Below are 18,458 nucleotides of genomic sequence, written 5' to 3' on the forward strand. Positions count from 1 at the left end.
GAGAACCAAAATGTCCTGACTAGTAAAACGGGAACACACACACACACACTCACAATGACACATAACTTACATTACATGGCATGTGAACTGTGTGTCTCAGCATGTGGATGTTGTTCATGGCTTTGAGACAGAGGCGTGTATGAACGGATCTCCACCAACAGCAGTGTGACTCACGGAGCAGACGGCGCAGGTTGGTGGAGATGCACCCAGTCCCAGACACACTACGACGTGACAGACGTTTCAATAATCATTAGGACAAAATATCCCCCAGGGTGCATTTCGGTTGTTTTAGTAATGCCTGTCTGTTTTTCTGCACTGGTCTCTACCATCGTTTAAATTCTTATTTTGGTCTATATTGATGTTGTATAGAACCGTTCAGCTTCTACCCTTTTCCCTTTTACTAGTAAATTACTTTGTTAAAAAATCACATTTAAAAAGTGTCATGTACATAGTTTTATTTAATAAATAATAGAAGCCTATTTACATTTTATTAATTTAGCGGAAACTCGAAACCAGGGCGACCTGCATTATCTGTTCATTTAAGGACCTGTAGTGAAAATGTATCAGGATTAGGGATGAAGGAGCCAATTGGAAGCCAAGGATGATGTCACGAAACCCGAGACATTTAGCCACAACACCAGGGATAACACCCCATGGGATAACACCCCGTGGGATCTTAATGGTCCACAGAGTCAGGACTCCCTTCACACGTCCCAGAACCAAGTCAGCTATGTCGTTATCTTTAACTACATTGACAGAGATGTGCGCATCACTGCAAAACGCAGGCCCTAACAGGTCGCAAAAGCAAAGTAAGCTCAATGCTCCTTGAACCACTTACACGCCATTAATCATTATGGAAAATCATTCGGAAAAGTACTGCGTGGCCTCCCTCAGGATTTAAGTTTGGGGTGGTTGAAAGAGTTATTTTTCTTTGTATGAAGTCACATCGATGACGTTTTGCCTGGGACCGTCACTCCCAACTCCAGTCCTGAAGTGCCCCCAACGGCACACCTTGCTGTCCCAGACCCCCCCTGATTTACTGACGGTCCGACAACTCTGATGTAACCCCTAAAAAACCAATGCACCCAGGTTATTGTAAGGTTTTTATTTTTCATTTTCCCTCTCGAAGATTTCCGTTTGTCTTTCAATTGAATTGTTCACATTATAGGTCACATTAAAAGTGGAAAAAGTTCTGACATGATTTATCTTTGTCTCATTCTTTTACATCACAAGAACCAGGCATTTTAACAGGGCTGTGTAGACTTTTTATATCCACTGTATATAAGAGTCTCCACAACCAGTGGCGTCGTTAGGCCTGGGGGTCCTGAAATTGATCAAAAATAAAAGAAAGAGCCCCTGATCTAATCATCTATAAATCCAATCGCACCTTATGACAATGTAGACGTGTAGGCCGCTAGCGTGCACATAGAAATGTTCCTTGTGTACATTCAAAACCCTGTGCTGTCTTTCCCGGGGGGGGGGGGGGGCTAAGGCCCGAATGTATTGTGACCATAGCAACGCCTCTGTCCACAACCATTCGGACAAACCCGAAGATAATGTATTCAATCATGACCAGTGTAAAATGCAGTCATTTGAGTGTGATCCAGGCCAAGTCATCGGTCTGAACGTCTGTTAAAAACCCAAGTGCCCGAAGAACTCAATAACCCAGTGAGCAGACTCGCCGTCTGTTAATACCGTCGGGGGAACATTCCCGGAGCGCTCCTCGCTGCCTGGCTGTGCAGTTTAAGAGAAAGGTGTGCTGACGGGGAATTCCGCAGGGCCCTGCGGTTTCCGCCACTTGCCTGACGCAACTGGCCAATTTGTCTGCTATTTTGCTTATCTTGTACGGCGTCAAAAGCCTTTCTAGCCAAGCGTCAATTGCAAGGTGATACAAAAGCAATGGAAGTGTTGCTTTCATATCACCGTGCACACACGCAGAGGTGTGCCGCTGTTAGGAAAGAAGACAAAGAAACAGGAAAACCGTGAAAAAAAGTTTAGTAAAAAAAAAAAACACTGTTACAAACAAGTAGCTTTTTCATTTTATTGGAATACATAGTCCGCTGTACAGTTGGCAGCTCCAAGAGACCTACATGAAGAGCGCAGTAAGGTTAAACATGCACGAATGGATGCGACTAGGACAGAAAAAGCATCCTGCACAATTAGCAGTGTGTCACTGACACAGAGGGAAGCTGGGAACAGCCCGTAATAACCCTTTTGATTTCATAACTTACACATTTCTCTCTGTTACAACTGTCAGCTCCGCCTACCCTGTTGAGCAGACATTTCTATGCAGGTCTGAACACACCACAATATAAAACAACTTGACTTCCAACTCCCTTGGCTGATTGTACAGTCAGTAACTCCTCTACGTGTGTCTGTACATCAAGGTATGAGTAGGTGTGTGTTTATAAAGTATGTGTGTTTGTTAATGTTCGTGTGTAAGCGTGCCGGTCAACACCATAGTATCTGTCTTTGGCAGCACTTGCATACAGCATTCAAGATGAACAAACCCTGAATTTACGCGAGGGACTACGGAGTTGAAGAGGACCCAAAAAAAAAGGATTCCCGCCCGGCTAATACAAAATGAAGCCACATGGCGACTGACTTAAGATGGCGACACCACTCAGATCATTTCTAAACTAGGACCCAAGGCTGGCTACCTGTCATGTATCCGTAAGCACGCCATCTCACGTCATAGCTCAAGGTCTCTGAGACATCCCTCGCATTAAAACAACAAAACAGTACTCTCCAGGAGTGCATTAATGAGAAAGATGCATATTCGGCCAAAAAAACTCAGAGGACAAACACTAAATATTTCAATAAGGCCCACTTTACAAAATTACACGATTCTCTTAAATAATATCTATCCAAAATAAGATATTTAGTATTACAAAACTAACAAAAAAAAAAAAACCCTCAAATTGAAATGTTCCCTATATTTCAGTACTCATACTTAAAGAGACAGTTCTCCATCCTGGTAAACACTTGTGCTGTCTAACGGTCTAATGGCTGTAAACTGGAAATACTGTGGAATGATTTGGCACAATGATAGAATGGAGAGACACAGATATGATCGAGTGCCAAGCCTCACAAAATTATAGAACACAATTATAGGAAAGCAAATCACTATGATAATCTGTACAAGAAACGTGACAGGCCACAAAAAAAAAATTTTTACACACACAAACACAGACAGACACACACACACCTTTGATTACCATCCATTCAGGGAAGAAAAATAATCACTGACAAACGCAAAAGCAACTATTGACAAGAAGGGGGTTTACATATGTTGGGCCTTAAGTGCTGGTTAAGTGCAGATTGCAGTTTCTGACGTCCAGTGACACCATGAACACTCGCCTTACAAAGTGACACCACTCCGGTCCTCTTTCTGGCTCTGCTGTACTCCCTCTGCTTCTTTGTGAGGGCGGAAAAACAACAACGCCTCGCAAACACTGGATGTTAATACACCCCAATGTATGCGATAATTGTTTAGACCTGATCTTATAATGGCAGAGCTTCTTCCACCGATGAACTTGTCTCTCTCCAACCTTCAGCTGTATCTATCATGCCTAATCTGAATCTCCATATAGTAGCCATCCTTTCCTTAATGTAATGATCTGTGAAACCCATTATACCAAAGAGGGACATTCTATTGGCTCTTTAACCCTCTAAACTCCTTCAACTGGGGGTTAGGGGGTTGAATATGTGAAAACCCGACAACAGGGGGTGCAAAAGGCGTATCCCTGTGTCACACGGCAAATCAGGTGAATTCCTTCCGGCGGACCCCTGGACAAATGGGCCGGGCCAAGAACCGAAGACCATACGGGTGACATCACATTACAGTGTTAGTGTACATAGGAGCCCTGTGGGTAAGAAGAAGATTTGTGGGGGATGGAGTTCCCCTTTAAAAAGCCCCTTTCTTTGAAGCCTGTCTCCACGACGACCCTCGGAGCTATGGCTTCCGACAGTTGCTGTCACCCCGGGACCCCCCGGGGGGGGAGGGGGGGGGGTTCTGGCTAGGCCTCTAGTGTTCAATGATATATGGTGATGGTCTGTGGGCAGAACGGAGCCTGGCTTAACTTCGACCTTTAAACTCCGAACATTGACGGGGCTGTAACTTTACCAGCTGACAACCGACTACCACAACGAGTGTCTGCTCAGATGCTTTTATGAAAGCGTCAAACATCATTGCCCCTGGATGACCACCACTAGTGCGTGGATTTTGGCACACACGTTGAGGCGGCCTAGTTCAACCAGACACTGTTTTACGGCCTCCGTTTTGGGGATAGTGCCGGCTGCCGCCCAAATCGCCAGAATATTTATGCCCCCCCAAAGTCTGAGGGAAAGACACGATTAGCTCCAGCCTTGACATTTGACATTTCAGCTATCCAAGGGGTGGTAAATCAGCGTTTGCCGGCAAACATTGGCAGCCTGTAAAACTGCTCTTGGGAACTAGCAATGCATATCACTGTGCTTAAGAATCACGGTGCTTAAGAATCACGGTGCTTAAGAATCAAGGCATTCTTAAAGGAGAGGGGGGGACAAAGGGACCACTCTGACGTTCTGAGAAATAACGCAGGAAAGATGCGATGAGGTCGGAAACATGAATTTGGAACGAGCGGCTGGGTGGCAGTTGCCATCCTGGTTACAGAGTAGCACTGGTCGACAACAGAGGCCTTCTGAAGAGGCCAAGTCATCACGTGTCCCTTGGCACATCAGAGCCGGCATTCTGAATAGCATCAAGCATTGTGTGTGTGCGTGCTTGGACTAAACACATACCATGTGAGGGGCACCACTAATGCTTTATGATTCCAGACCAGAATACTTCTGACAGGCAAATTTGAAAGGGCAGATCATGTTGGGCAGTAAACATTCTGTATTGGGTCCTTTAAAGATTTTCTTTTCTAAAACCAAACCAAAAAACTATTCAATTCAAAATATTTTTCCAGGGTCTTGCACTTTTCTTCAATTGAAGCCCACAAGTCTTCTACAGAAAATACTTTAAAAATGTAAAAATAACATATATATTTACTCACAATAACCAGCAGACAAACCAATATAATGTACTATTGTCAATATATCCCACTCTCTCAAGGCACCAGTATGTTTAGGTAAGGAGCAGTCGTTACTGACAGGAAGTGGAAATACTTCTTTTAGAAAGAAAGCCAGCGAGTAACTACTCAGAATGTAGATAGTCTTGCGGAACTGGCAGGAGGCTTGCACCTACCATTTCTGAACGGATTAAAGAACACATGGGGGTGATTTCGAGGTTAAGAGATGATTCATTGGGTGTTCTCTGTGTGTGATGACTTCTTCCATTTCCCATAATCAAGGACAGAGAATGCTAGGTCCTCACAACCAAACAGCAAAATATTAAATATAGGTATACACATTTTGTAGTAAATAACTAATAAATATGAGAGCTAAACAGTGGGCTGGCTGGTATGACACCGGTAAGGCTAGATGACACTGACAGACCACAATCAAGTCTAAATTCCTCCTATGTCTTTGTTTAAAAATAGCCGATCTGACTGGCGACACCTCCAAGAGAGCTAGCCAGTGGACAAGCCGGTGGCGAAGTGATACGAACCCCATCGCCACCAGGAGCTACCCCATTCAGTACCTAACTCCCTAGTCACGGCACGGAGAAATTACACAGTGAGTCTCCAATAGGATCCGAGGGGAAGATGATTTTGCCCTTTTGCTTTATAAAGACAGCCAAGCCAACAAACAAAGGCCATTCTCAGGTTTAGCTGCCATTCCTGAAGCAATATGGAGCCTTTCCTACTAGAGTCTGGAGCCCAGAGATCACAGATTATTGCTTGAATGAGTACTGTTGTGTATGGTAGGAGTTAATAGAACCTCCCTATGAGATGATGTCGATCCACCTGACAGAGAGTTTGCTTTACTATGGCAACTCCATGCATTTCTGGCTCGAGTGACAGAACCCCCCCTTATCCAACAATGAAAAGTCCAGTTTCAAAATCACAACAAAATCACACTTCTATAGAAAACCATAAGTCGGTGGAATTTGAGACGATTCGCACGGCGAACCCAGTCAGGTGTGTCGGCTGACTGTTGTGGCGCCTGGACAATGCAAGCCCAATGTTTAAATGTTTGTCATTCAACAGACGCTGTAATCCAGAGCCGTTTACATGAGTGATTGGGGTTAAGTGCCTCCTTGTCAGTTTCAGGATTCGAACCGGCTACCTTTTGGATTCTGGCTCAATACTCCAACCAATAGGCTAGCTGCCGCCCAACTTGTTCCTGTGTCTGATTGGCCATACTGCAGAACTGAATTACAGATCCAGAAAAGCAGTTCCAGTTTTAGTCACAGTTCAGTCTCCGGTCCAGGAACACAGGCACCCTGGGACAGAAAGCCTGTTCCAGATGACAAAAAAAAAAGGCATGTCTCCCTGGCTAAAACATTCTATCATTGAGCACAGACCTGTTTCTCCCAACAGACCATTTGACTCCAACAACTGCAGAGTTCAGGAGAGGAGGGAGTTTGGGTGTGTTGGTGGTGAGCAACCAGGAGCGAATTACCGAGAACCAAAATTGATCTTTCTTAATGTGTAGGGACTAATGTTGAAGAGGATAGTGTGTGAAGCATATAACAACATAATTGTGAACCAAGAACCAGTTTTTGTATATTTTGAAGCAGAGAGCATGCTGGGACACAGGAGACAAGCAACTCCAAAATGCTCCTCTTATACAGCACACAGAAACATGCAAACCTCCTCAAACCCTGACTGTCCTCTTTAAGGCATAATATAACATTCTTTATTCAATGGGAATATACGTAGGCTAAAAAAGGCCATTATGTCTGTGTAAACAGGCATGTGTGCGATGTGCAAAATAAAACCATGCAAAAAGAAACGCAATGGCTGTCAGTATGACACAAACACATGGACTAAAAGGAACATTTTAATTAAAAATAGAAATTCGCTCCTGGTCACACGCTCAAGGCAGCTCTGAGGGGCCTCTCTGGGAAGCTCCTAAGTGCCAAGTTGGCTACCGCAGTCGAGAAAGTGTCCACTCCAAATCCCTCAACACGACCGCCACTGAGACACACCTCGAGGTCCAGTCCCCTGAGTTAGCCTCTCTCCCTTGTCTAAGGAATACATCACGATACATCAGGTAGAGACGAAGCGGAAGAGGTGGCTGGCGGTGGGGTGGGGTGTGGGGGGGGGGGGGGTGTGCTCCAGAACCGTACTGTATATTATATGGGCATGGTATAATACAATTGAAGTGGTCAGTAGGTGTGGCAGGAGACTTTACAGGGCGGACATCTTGTTTTTGGCACTCTGGTAAGCACGGGTCCACGCCACACGGGGACTTGGATGGCTGCCACTGCCTGTGGGACGGGGGTTGGAGGTCTCTGGAAAAAAAGAAAAGATGTCAGACACTTGCTGGGCTGACTGACTTCATTAGAAATAATTAAAGTAGCACTCTCTCTGATTAAATTAAGAAGTGCAGTCAAAGCTGTCTCAACCGGTTCGGTCCGGATTCACTCACCGGGTCTAAAAGTATTCACACCACAACAAAATGTACCCAGGTCACAATAACACCATCTAGTATTAACCTGTATACAGCTATCAGACATCATCTGTAAACTATGTTACACACTTTTATTAAAAAAAATATTTTCTCAATTAGCAACATTAGGCCAGAGAGAATGCTCCTACCTAGATACTAGGAAGCGGAGATGGTTGGCCGGTTTAGTTGTCTGTATGACGACTGCTCCACGGTCGACTGCCACGCCCGGCCACGGCTTCTGCCCGGCCAGCTTGACCCCTGCCGGACCACAGCTCTGGTCTGGAAGTCCTGGTCCCCGTTCCTCTGGTGGCCCCAAGGTCAGGCCTGGAGACCCGAGCTTTCACCCTCTCACAGGGACCCTGGTCACTGGGCGCCGGCTTCGTCCTCCATGACCCAGGGCCAGGGTCGATGCCATCAGCAGCCTAGTCGCAGCAAAACAGAAACAAACACTTAGAGAGGTCATTAACTTAACAGCTTGTGTCGAAGAAGTGAAATCCTGGCATGTTTGGCGTCTGGATTTCGCCACAAAACGAGGGGGAGAAAAATCCTCAGACCAAAAACAAGATAACCCAGCAAGGGATTTATATGTGGCTCGACCAGCAAATTGGCTCCCCCTATAAAACAAACTGGTGTACCTTCGCACAATCTCAATGACCTTGCTCTATGAAAATTAGTGATGACAGTGCAGCTCCTAAACGGCTGGAAGTGAAGGCCTATGATTTCAGTTTAAAAAAAGGCTGCAGGACTGTAATTAGTGACAGGCCGCTGGAATCCCATCGCGCAGCACAGCAGAACCAGGCTAATGATCCTTAATGCGTGCTGTCCGCATCTCTCGGGGATGACAGGCAGGCAGACAGGAAGCCGGTTACGACGCGAGGGGCAGGAGAATGGACAGGGCAGACCTAACATGGAAACTTCCTGTTTTATTCACCCCCAGAGAGGGGAAATGACTGGAGCACATTCTGCATTGAATACAGCATCACCACTAAATGGTTGGGTAATGTTGTATTTTGAGTGCAACCATATGTAAATAAGGCTGTAAAAACCAGAAGAACAATTGTTTTTGTTTTGTCAACACTAAACCACATCACTCTTTTCTGAGCAATTTTCCAGCACTTGACATTACTGTGTGTATGAAAAAGATTCAGGATAAGTATAACTCAAGCCTAGTCTTCTGGTTAGTGGCCTAATATGCAAAAAAAAACATTGAAAGAACATTTTACTTGTATTTCATCTGTGTGAGGTACTAGGGACATTTTCCCATCACTAAATGTTATCATAAGAATTTCTCCTGGAGGTATGTCATACCCTGACAAATATTAGGCAATTTGATCTGACACATGAGCAGAGGAAATGTATTAAGAAAGCCAAATGCAGAGGCCGTCCTCACAAACCAGTTTTGTTCACACTTCACTCAAATGCGTTATGATTGGGGCATGTTATTCTGTAGAAGGATCTAACAGTACATCAAATCTGGGCTTAGTTTGTTATCAGATAAGGAGAAATAATTTGTTTAATTAGTTGTGCAAGGGAAGTATGTCTCCTTACGAAAATATTTGCTAATCCCTTACCTGATATGGGGCGAAAAGTATATTTTGGTTTTCTTGAGTAATAATGAGAATTTTGATAAAGCCTCAGAAATCCACTCAGTTCTAAAAACAGGCCATAGTCATGACAATGTCTCCCTCTCACATGGCAGAATCCCAGCCAACTATTACCACAGAAACAGTTGACCTCCAGGACAACAACCAGTGCTCCGTGCATGATGAGCCTTGCAATACTGTCCATTGCTTCAACATTAAATCTGTCCAGTCCTGTTCACATTTCCAGTGTCCATGACTTATGTAGCCTGCAGAATGCAAACTGCGCCAAAGCTGGTCTCCAAGCAGACAAAGCTCATTACACCCAAGGTAATATGTTTTAGAGAAGACTTAAAGGGATAGCTCCCCCCAGTCACAACATTAAATATTACTTAAACTGTACACAGCACATGGACAGATTTTTTCAGCAACTGACAGTTTGGTTTATTTTCTCAGGCGCTCCATCCAAATACTTACGATTTAGCATTTTATGGCATACATCCCATCACCTTCTCATATACCAACATTGCCTTGCAATACAGCTAGCAACTTCGAGTTCAAAACCTTGCTGCAAAATTACGATGCCGTCCCGGAGCTTGGAAAACGGATGCAGAAACAGTAGAACAGAGGCTGGCCTGCACCTTGGCACTACAGTGACTCCTTGTGGAAGGTCAGGCATGTGTGACCTTTAGTCATGGTGGTTTCCCAGTGATTCCCCTGGAAGCTTGTAGGTGCTTGGAGGGTACTTCCTGGAGGGTACTTCCTGGTTGCGTGAGCAGTGTGATAAGAAGCAGATGTGCTTGGTAAGACATCTCTATCTTGGATTTTACCAAACTGGGAGTTTGCTGGGAGTTATTGCATGGAGGCAAAGGAACTGAATGGCTTATAAGTGAATTGGACATTTTTAAATTGGGAGGGGATAAAAACAGGGCAATTTTGTTTCAATTAAATTGAAAGCAAATATTGTAGTCATACCTTGTCCACTGACTGCTTACAGGGACACAAACATGTCATTTTGTAACTGGGGTGAACTTTCCCTTTAATTCAATCTAGTTTTAAACGTTTGACAATTTTGTGCTCTTTGTCCAGGGTAGCCGTTTATAGCTCCAACATAACTAGTGGAACCCATTTCTCAATCACTCAAGTGAATCGTCCAAGTTCAACTCCAGCACAGATTGTTTTTCCAGGCTTTTTAGGTCAACACGACATAAACCCACCGGAATGACCCTAGCATTTCAACTTGTTGCCACTGGGTCAGACTGAATCGCACAAAGGATGTTTTCATATCTCTATCAGCCAGATCGACCAATGGTTCAAAGCCAATCATAGGTTCACGGCCCATTCACATACCATCTGAGGTCTCTTCGTTTTACACTGGGCTGGGGAAAAACCCTGATGCTCTGTCGGTACGTGAAAGGGCAAATTCAGAATTAGTGAGGCTGTGTGCAGCCAGTTACTGCTCTCATTTGTATACAATGTAAGTACATTTTTGGGGGCTAGCCAGGCTAACTTAACAGGAGCAAGTAAATAGACTCGAAGTTAAGATCAACTTGGGTACACAAAATCATGGGATTAATGATGGGATTAGGAACTGGATATACTGTCACAACCCTGATAACACAAACCTATCAAATAAAGTTACAAAAAATTACATTGAAATAACTGCAATAAAACAAATAGATAATTGTTTAACAATGTGCATAAAGCAACAGATGCTTAACAAAGCGGTTTTATTTTCCTTTGAAAGGCACTATTCTAAACTGTTTTGATGAATAAGGTACACGAAAGAAAACAATTTAAAATAGCCCACTAAAATACCATTACATGGTATGTTTCAACGCCATGGAATGTGCCCAGAATTGCATAAGACATAACAGGTAAGGTTAAAAATAGCTGAAGTTCAGCCTGAATTAAACACAAAAAACATCCTTATATTTCAATGAACCGAGTTTGACCGGGGTTGCAGTCCGTTCAATGATTTTATGACACGATACATACCAGCTGTTACGTGGTACGCTTGTGGTGTTACTGCAAATGTTACGCTAACGCACTACTCCACAACCCATTACCGAGGATTCGTTTTGACATCGACTCTCATCCATCGGTTCAGAGGTGCTACCACGAACATTATGTCAAGTGCATCTGAGATGATTCACTTCAACACGCAATTCATTCAATGGTGCCAAACTAATATGGACTTCTAAGAAAGGACGACGTTTACTACATTACGGTGCTGAGCAGTGCAATTCTCCATCTTCCAATGCTTTCCGCTTTGCTGCATCTCACTTAGGTCTAACTGACCAATATTGACTTTCCCATCATTTTCATTCTGGTTAGTGATTTTACCAATTAGTTGTTGCAGCCCTATTCGTCACCATGCTGATCTTTGTCTCTGCACAAAGATAATTTGTCTCTGCATGTCCACACCGTTGCCCTTCAGTAACAGACAAGAGATACACACAACTAGTGATGGGCAAACAAGGCTTCATTAGCATTATTTTAGCAGCAGGATACGATGCTGGCAGCACTAAGATTTTTTTTTAATCACAATAAAAGCCATAATTGAAATATATAAGGCAATATAGTTAATCTAGTCTGTAAAAAAGGACAGAAAAGTACAACGCTGGAACGGACATTAAACATAAAATGACAGATTGACAGACAAGATTAACTGTATATCGTTATATGTTTCAACAATGGCTTTTATTTTGAAATATTAAATCTAAGTTAGCGCTGATAGCATTATATCCTGCTGCTAGAAGAACGGTAATGAAGCCTCGACTGGCCATCACTACACACAACTGAAATGAGACACCGCAACTGTATTTAGTGAAGTTAACAAAAGAACGGCATCTTGGAAACAAGAACTGTGGATTTATGATCACATTCCCAGCGGTACGGCGTCCAAGCACACGGAGTGGTCGGAGCGCAAAAAAATAACAACAAATTAGACAGTTCATCAGCGGACAGCTGGTTTTGCACTTCAGCAACCAGTGGCTTGCACGGAAAGAGGCCATTCTAGCACGACATGCCTGGCGTGAGTAATGGACAGGGGAACGGAGGGAATACGAATAATGAACTGGACAAGGTGAAGTCCCCCGTCCTGGAATTAGACTTGAGGAAACGACCCTGACACGTCTCCCCCTTTTCCTCCACTAAATTAGTGGCAATCGCTTTGGTACGGATCGGAGCTGGGAGCCTCATCTATACTGTGCAAACCTGTGGGCACAGCCAAGAGACTAGGACAGATAACTGAGACGGAACACAATATGGGATGCTGACATGGCCTCTTGGGTGGTGCGGTGAGGGAGGGGTGTTGGGTTGATTTAATTAAGGCTATTGATGGTTGACGGGGGGGGGGGTTGGGGGTTGTAAGGGAACATTATAAAGTAGAAAATGACAGTAATTATACATCTGAAGGCAGGGTTGCTGTCATGTTATTTATTTAATGGCTAGCTCGACTGGAGATGAAAGGTTTTGGTGGGGGGCTCAGGGTCTTTGTTGTGACTCTGACAATGGTGGCAGGCGAGCCTCAAAAAGGACCCATCGGCACAACACAACTGGCAGTGACAAATGACCCATCTGCAGCTTTGTTAATGACTGGGACCTTGACCTCTGACTGGACATGACGCTGTTTTTAACAAAGCTGGGGACCTTGACCTCTGACTGGACATGACCCTGTTTTTAACAAAGCCGGGGACCTTGACCTCTGACTGGACATGACCCCAGCCATGTTAATAACTGGGACCTTGACCTCTGACTGGACATGACCCCAGGGATTTGCGACACCTAATCCCCTCCTAATAAGCTGTGGGAGGAGTTGTCTCTGTCATGTCCAGTTTATCTGCAGGGAAAACTATAGACTCCCATCCGCTTTGCTAATTTGTCAGTGTGATAAATGAAGATGCTATCACAGCCAGTGGGTCAGTATTTACCTTTATTTATTCACAGAAAATGCAACTGGCATTATGCCCTGTATAAACAATCAAGAATGAATACCACACACCAACAAATAAAATGGTCAGAAAGCAAGCACCCAATAAATAAATCAAAAGCAGGCACATTTGTCCTCAAGCAAGTATAAGTCAGAGTGACTCAGTTTGTGCCAGTACATGTGAACAAGTAACAATTGAATGTGTGAAACTATCAGAGGAATGACCAAGTGTCCCTGTCAAAATGGCCGTGCTGACACGAGACCAAGTGTCCCTGTCAAAACGGCCGCGCTGACACGAGACCAAGTGTCCCTGTCAAAACGGCCGCGCTGACACGAGACCAAGTGTCCCTGTCAAAACGGCCGCGCTGACACGAGACCAAGTGTCCCTGTCAAAACGGCCGCGCTGACACGAGACCAAGTGTCCCTGTCAAAATGGCCGCGCTGACACGAGACCAAGTGTCCCTGTCAAAATGGCCGCGCTGACACGAGACCAAGTGTCCCTGTCAAAATGGCCGCACTGACACGAGACCAAGTGTCCCTGTCAAAATGGCCACGCTGACAAGATCTTCTCTCACAAAAACCAGCCAGATTTCATGCCAATATTAATACCAAGCTCAAGATCTGAAACCACAGGATTTTACTGAATTCCAATAGAGAAATGTTGGAAAGACTTGTCTGCACTATACTGTGGGAAATCGAGTCGACTGATGGCCAAGTACATGGAGGTGAGCCTTTGAACAATGCACATCTTCAATTATGTCCGGAATAGCACACCAGCTTGGCAGTGCAGTTGGTAAGCTCTGGCATGGAAAAAATACAAGCAAGCTATTTTTTCCCCTTGAGGTTTTTGTAACCTTTTTTTCCACCCCTGTTGAAGACTTTTCATTTCCATCCTTCTCTTTGCTTTGTCCCACCCTTTTCTCTTTGTGCTTACTTCGGCACCAGGAATCAGGCTCAGAGAACTGCTGTGCTAAGCTTGATGTTTTAGTGCCTGGTGTCGGTGAAAAATTGCATTGAAACCCTGATGCAAAGTGGACACTCCAGAAAGCTATACGTGGTGTTTTCAGCAGTATATTTCCCAAAGTTTGCAGAGGTAGGAACTCATTATATACAGCAGAGTATACTGTATTGGTACTGGCAAAGTACAAGAGAGATATTTGATACTTTGCAATATGCACCCAGATGCCAGACTAAAGGTTGTTTGGTGCCTATCATGTTCAGAGATTTAGTTACAGTAAAAACAGAATGAAAACATCCCATTCACCGTTCTTTCAGAAAATAAATTACTACAAATACACTTGTTTGAGGCTTAGACACGATCAGTCCTCTTGTCCAAGCTCCAGATGTAATGGTTCTAGACAAAGCTTAGAAGTCCTAAGTGAAAATGCAATGAAAAAATTTATGTTGAGCAGTACTGCATGGAGACTTAAATGATATTAATAGAGCAAAATATCTCTGTACGTTCCCTTGCCAAGTATCAATAACCAGATATTCAACAGGCTCAAAGGCTACTGTAAGCAGATGGTGGAAGTATGATTTAAAAGTTTTTTTCCCTCTCTATCCTGGGTAAGTATTAGCCTATTTCCAAACACTGCCAAAAATCTGTTGTATACTCTGAAATTCTGAAGAAAAATACCTAATGTTTCGTGAGTAATTTTGTGAGTAATTTAAGAACCCTCAGCAGAATGATTCCTCCTGTTTAGCATGCAAGTATGGGGCTTCAGCAATGTCTGGATGTACTTCTCTGACAGACTGTGTGTATACAGTACAGAAGTCGTACTCACCATGGGTTTGGTCCGCCAGGGCACAAGCTCCTGAGAAGTGACTGGCTCGTGTGGAATACACCTCTGCAGACCTCCCTCGGTGGGCGTCAGAGAGCTCTTGCTCTGATGCACTGGCTCAGCGATGTCCCTGGCGGTCGCCATGCTATTGTTGATCCTCCGCATGTACATCTCCGCTGGAGATGGCTTGGCCGACCGTGACGTGGCTGCACCCGTGGCGTTCACCATCTCCTCCGTGTCCAGTACGGTGGTGGCACGGTACGCCCTCCATGTGGTGGCCGACTCCGCCTCGTCTTCAGAGCCTACCCCGTCCATCCTGAGCCCACGGCCAGTTTCGTCCATCGATGCCGCCCCCCTGTTCCTCCAGGTGCTCCGCACGGTCACGTTTCTCATCTCTGCAAGGCTGTCATCCTGGGAGGGTCGGTGGCCATGGGGATGGTTGCTCCAGCTGGTGATGGTCGTGCTGCTGCTGCTGCTCTCGAAACCTGACTCAGTGTCGTTGAAGTCAGAGGTGGTTAACGGTGACGGGAGGCTGGAGCTGTTTTGGGAGCGAAGTTGCGCCTCCACGCGGTCCAAACCCTGGACCCCCGATTGATCAGAGTCAACAGGGCCATCCGCAAAAGGCCGGAGTGTGATCTCGCTCTTGGGAATAGAAAACTCGTAAGGGATGGAGATGCTCCCTCTGTGTTCACTGGCGCCAATGACAATGTTGCTGGTGGACGTGTGGCGTTCTTTGATTGGGGGCTCGCTGGATACGCTGCTACTGCGGCTGCTGGTCCTAGAAGAGCTGGGATCGTTGGGGTAGATGGTGATGCTGCTGGTCATCTTGCTGGTGATGACAGGTTTGGTGGATATTTTGGGCTTGCCATTGGAGGTGAGGAGCTCTGCTCCTCCTGACATCATGACTTCCTTCCTGTCGATCTCCACAATGGCTGGTTTGATGACTGCCTTAGACATCCGGGCCTCCCGTGGGCTGCACACTCTGTGAAGCTCCAGGGATCCGCCTTCTGCAGCCAGCAGCCTGTGCTGCTCCTCATCAATTGAGCTCCTGCAGGAGGAGCCCTCCCACTGAGAGTCCTTCATGCGAGAGTATCTGGAGTACTTGGGTGGGGTGGAGGCTCTGCTGCTCTGTGTGGCCACCTCAGGCACAGGCTCCGGTTCTGAGGGCCTCGATCCGGTGGATTCGGTTTCAGAGGCAGAGGAGTGACCCTCGGAACCGTGATCACTGACCTGCGGGGACACCTGGGTTTTGTAGGCAGTGTACGACCCATTGGCTTTAGAGAGGTGTGGTAGAGTCTCTTCCACCTGATCAACAGACTCTGGGTCAGATGCAGACACATCCTTTTCAGGTGGGGAGGCCCTGTTGCTCTTGCACAAGCTTTCAGGCATCACATCAGAATTGTTTGACTCACTGTCGCTACCAACATACAATCTAGAAAACGCGTCAACTCTTGTCTTTTTGCTTTCATTCTCACTTGGTTTCTGAGATGTCTTTAATGGCCTCTGGTCATTGGCTGCTGGAGGGTAGCGACTAAGAACCGATATCTTTTTGTTTTCACTCAAAGCTGTGCTAACAGGGCTATGGGAGGCTCCCCTTGTTGCCTTCTCCTCTGGCCCTGTACCCATTTCTTTCACTCCATTGTCAGATGCAATCAGGGCTCCAGTCTTGGGTGTCCTCCTGTTCTTGAGTGCGGGACTGACTGCCCTCCTGACTGACTTTGGAGAGCTTTCATCTGAGGTTTTGCTCCTCAGCCTGGTCTCCCTCTTGTTCTGCGGGGACAGCTCTCTGCTCTTGTACTTGGGGGTGGTTGGCTCGGCGGTAGTCTTATACTTGGGTTTTTCCTGCCTAAACCCACCACGGACATTTATCTCTTCATTCTCTGCCTTCCCATTCTCAAGGACCTTTGCTTGACTGCTAGGCCCTCCATTGCCGTGACCACTGCTGCTGCACAGTTGCATTCTGAGCTGCTCAACCTGATCATTGAGTGCTCTGCTACGGGATCTCTCCTGATGGAACTTTTCCTGCAGCTCTCCGTTCTTGGACTCTGTATTCTTGAGATCCTCCTCCACCAGCTCCAGTTGCTTCAGCCGGTTCTTCAGCCTTTCCACCTCCTGGGTGAGTTCCTTGACTTTGTTGTCTTCTTGGCCATCAAGGCTGTTCTTCTCATTCTCTGACTTATACCTTAGTCCAAGTTCATCACCTACTTTCAGGTAGTCCAAGCTCTTCTTGCGCCCCAGCTTGCTCCTCAGGCCGGATGAGGGGTCGTCTTCGATGCGGAGATCCCTCAAGTCTGTGCGACTGGAATCTACCGGGCCAATCTTATTCTTCTGACGCTCCAACTTTTCTGTCAGTTTTAGGATCAGCTTCTCATCCTCCCTTTGCTTCTCCAGGAGCCTCTTCCTCTCATTCACAAAAGTCTGAGTGAGGCCCTTGAGCTTCTCAAGCTCTCCTGTTAGCAACTTCTCAGCCCGGTCCAGCTTCATTTCTGAAGCATCCACTTCCTTCACTCGGGCCTTTAAGGCCTCCAGCTCAGATGAAAGCTTCCGGGTCAGGTTTTTCTCCTCATTGAGACTTAGGTTCAGTTGGCTGCAGTCTGACTTGCTCTTGCCAAATGCCTCTTCCAGCTTTTCAAGCTCAGCCATCCTCCTTTGCAGACGCTCAATCTCAGACTTGAGGTCCTTGGTCAGGCTCTCTTCCTCCTCCAGTTTCTCCCGCACCGTACGACAGAGGTCCTCTGCCTTGCACACCTCCTCATCTTTGCCTTCTATCTTTAGCAGGCGTTTGCGCAGCGCCTCCACATCGCCCAGCATGGAGGAGTTGCTTCCCTCCGCCTGGATGATCTTGTCCTGCAGGTCCAGCAGCTCATCTTCTGACTTCTGGAGCTTCTTGGTGGCTTCTTCCAGCTCGTCCAGCCGCCGCCCCAGGCTTTGCAACTTATGCTGTAGTTGGCGACTTGTGATCTCCTTGTTTTCTGACATCGCAGAGATTGACGTTGTCTTCTTGGCTCAAAGTGAAAATTATTTTATAATTTTTTGGGAGGTCCACATTTGTGTGGCAGTCCTACTTCACTGTTTAAAATGTTGAGTCACAAGTCTGTGATGTGGGGTTGAGTCCAGTTCCTTTACCCGTTCCCCGTAAAGTAGTGTCCTTTTTATTTGGTTGGGTGTCGGTTCAAGTTGAATTTCCCTCAACTTGATGGTCAGCATGGGTGTCAATCATCTGAAAGAAAAAAAAAAGAACAGAGTAAGAATCATTCAAAGTATTACTCAATGACCACCATGTTGTAAAAGTGATTAATGGTATAAGCAAACCTGAAATTAACCATTCAAAAATAGCAGAGAGAAAGAAAAAATTATAATAATAATAATTACTGCAATATGTTTTATTTCTGCCATTTGCCACATTCATTAGCAGGCCTGGCACCCACTGCAGTATAACTGAGTAGTTTGTTACGGTGTATCGAGTTCCAATGACAGTGGAAAAAGAAAAACAGAAAGGAGAAACCGAGGAGAAAGAGAGACAGATTTGAGATGAGTCCGTCAGAGAGGGAGAGATGCTGTTTCGGCTGTGATTGATTGCACAGCCTAACAGATCTGCACACTCAGCATGTGATGTCACAG

The 18,458-nt window shown here is 45.6% G+C and overlaps 1 protein-coding gene across 4 annotated transcripts in view; it reads right to left on the reverse strand.

Moving 5' to 3' along the window:
- Positions 1-1,470: 1,470 nt before the first annotated feature.
- luzp1 (leucine zipper protein 1) overlaps positions 1,471-18,458 on the reverse strand; it is a 48,210-nt gene continuing 31,222 nt past the window's right edge. For 3 of the 4 annotated variants that reach the window (XM_010879641.5, XM_010879642.5, XM_010879640.5), the window contains 3 exons: positions 14,841-18,057; positions 7,692-7,964; positions 1,471-7,384 (listed from right to left, as the gene is read on the reverse strand). In XM_010879641.5, coding sequence (XP_010877943.2) covers positions 7,725-7,964; positions 14,841-17,816 — 3,216 coding nt within the window. In that variant the 5' untranslated portion in view covers positions 17,817-18,057 and the 3' untranslated portion in view covers positions 1,471-7,384; positions 7,692-7,724. Of the gene's footprint in view, positions 7,385-7,691; positions 7,965-13,050; positions 14,431-14,840; positions 18,058-18,458 lie in introns of those variants that run through there. The other variant, XM_020054198.3, reaches the window with a different exon arrangement.

This window comes from Esox lucius, chromosome 15, assembly GCF_011004845.1.
Source record: "Esox lucius isolate fEsoLuc1 chromosome 15, fEsoLuc1.pri, whole genome shotgun sequence".
In the NCBI taxonomy this organism is placed as follows: Eukaryota; Metazoa; Chordata; class Actinopteri; order Esociformes; family Esocidae; genus Esox; species Esox lucius.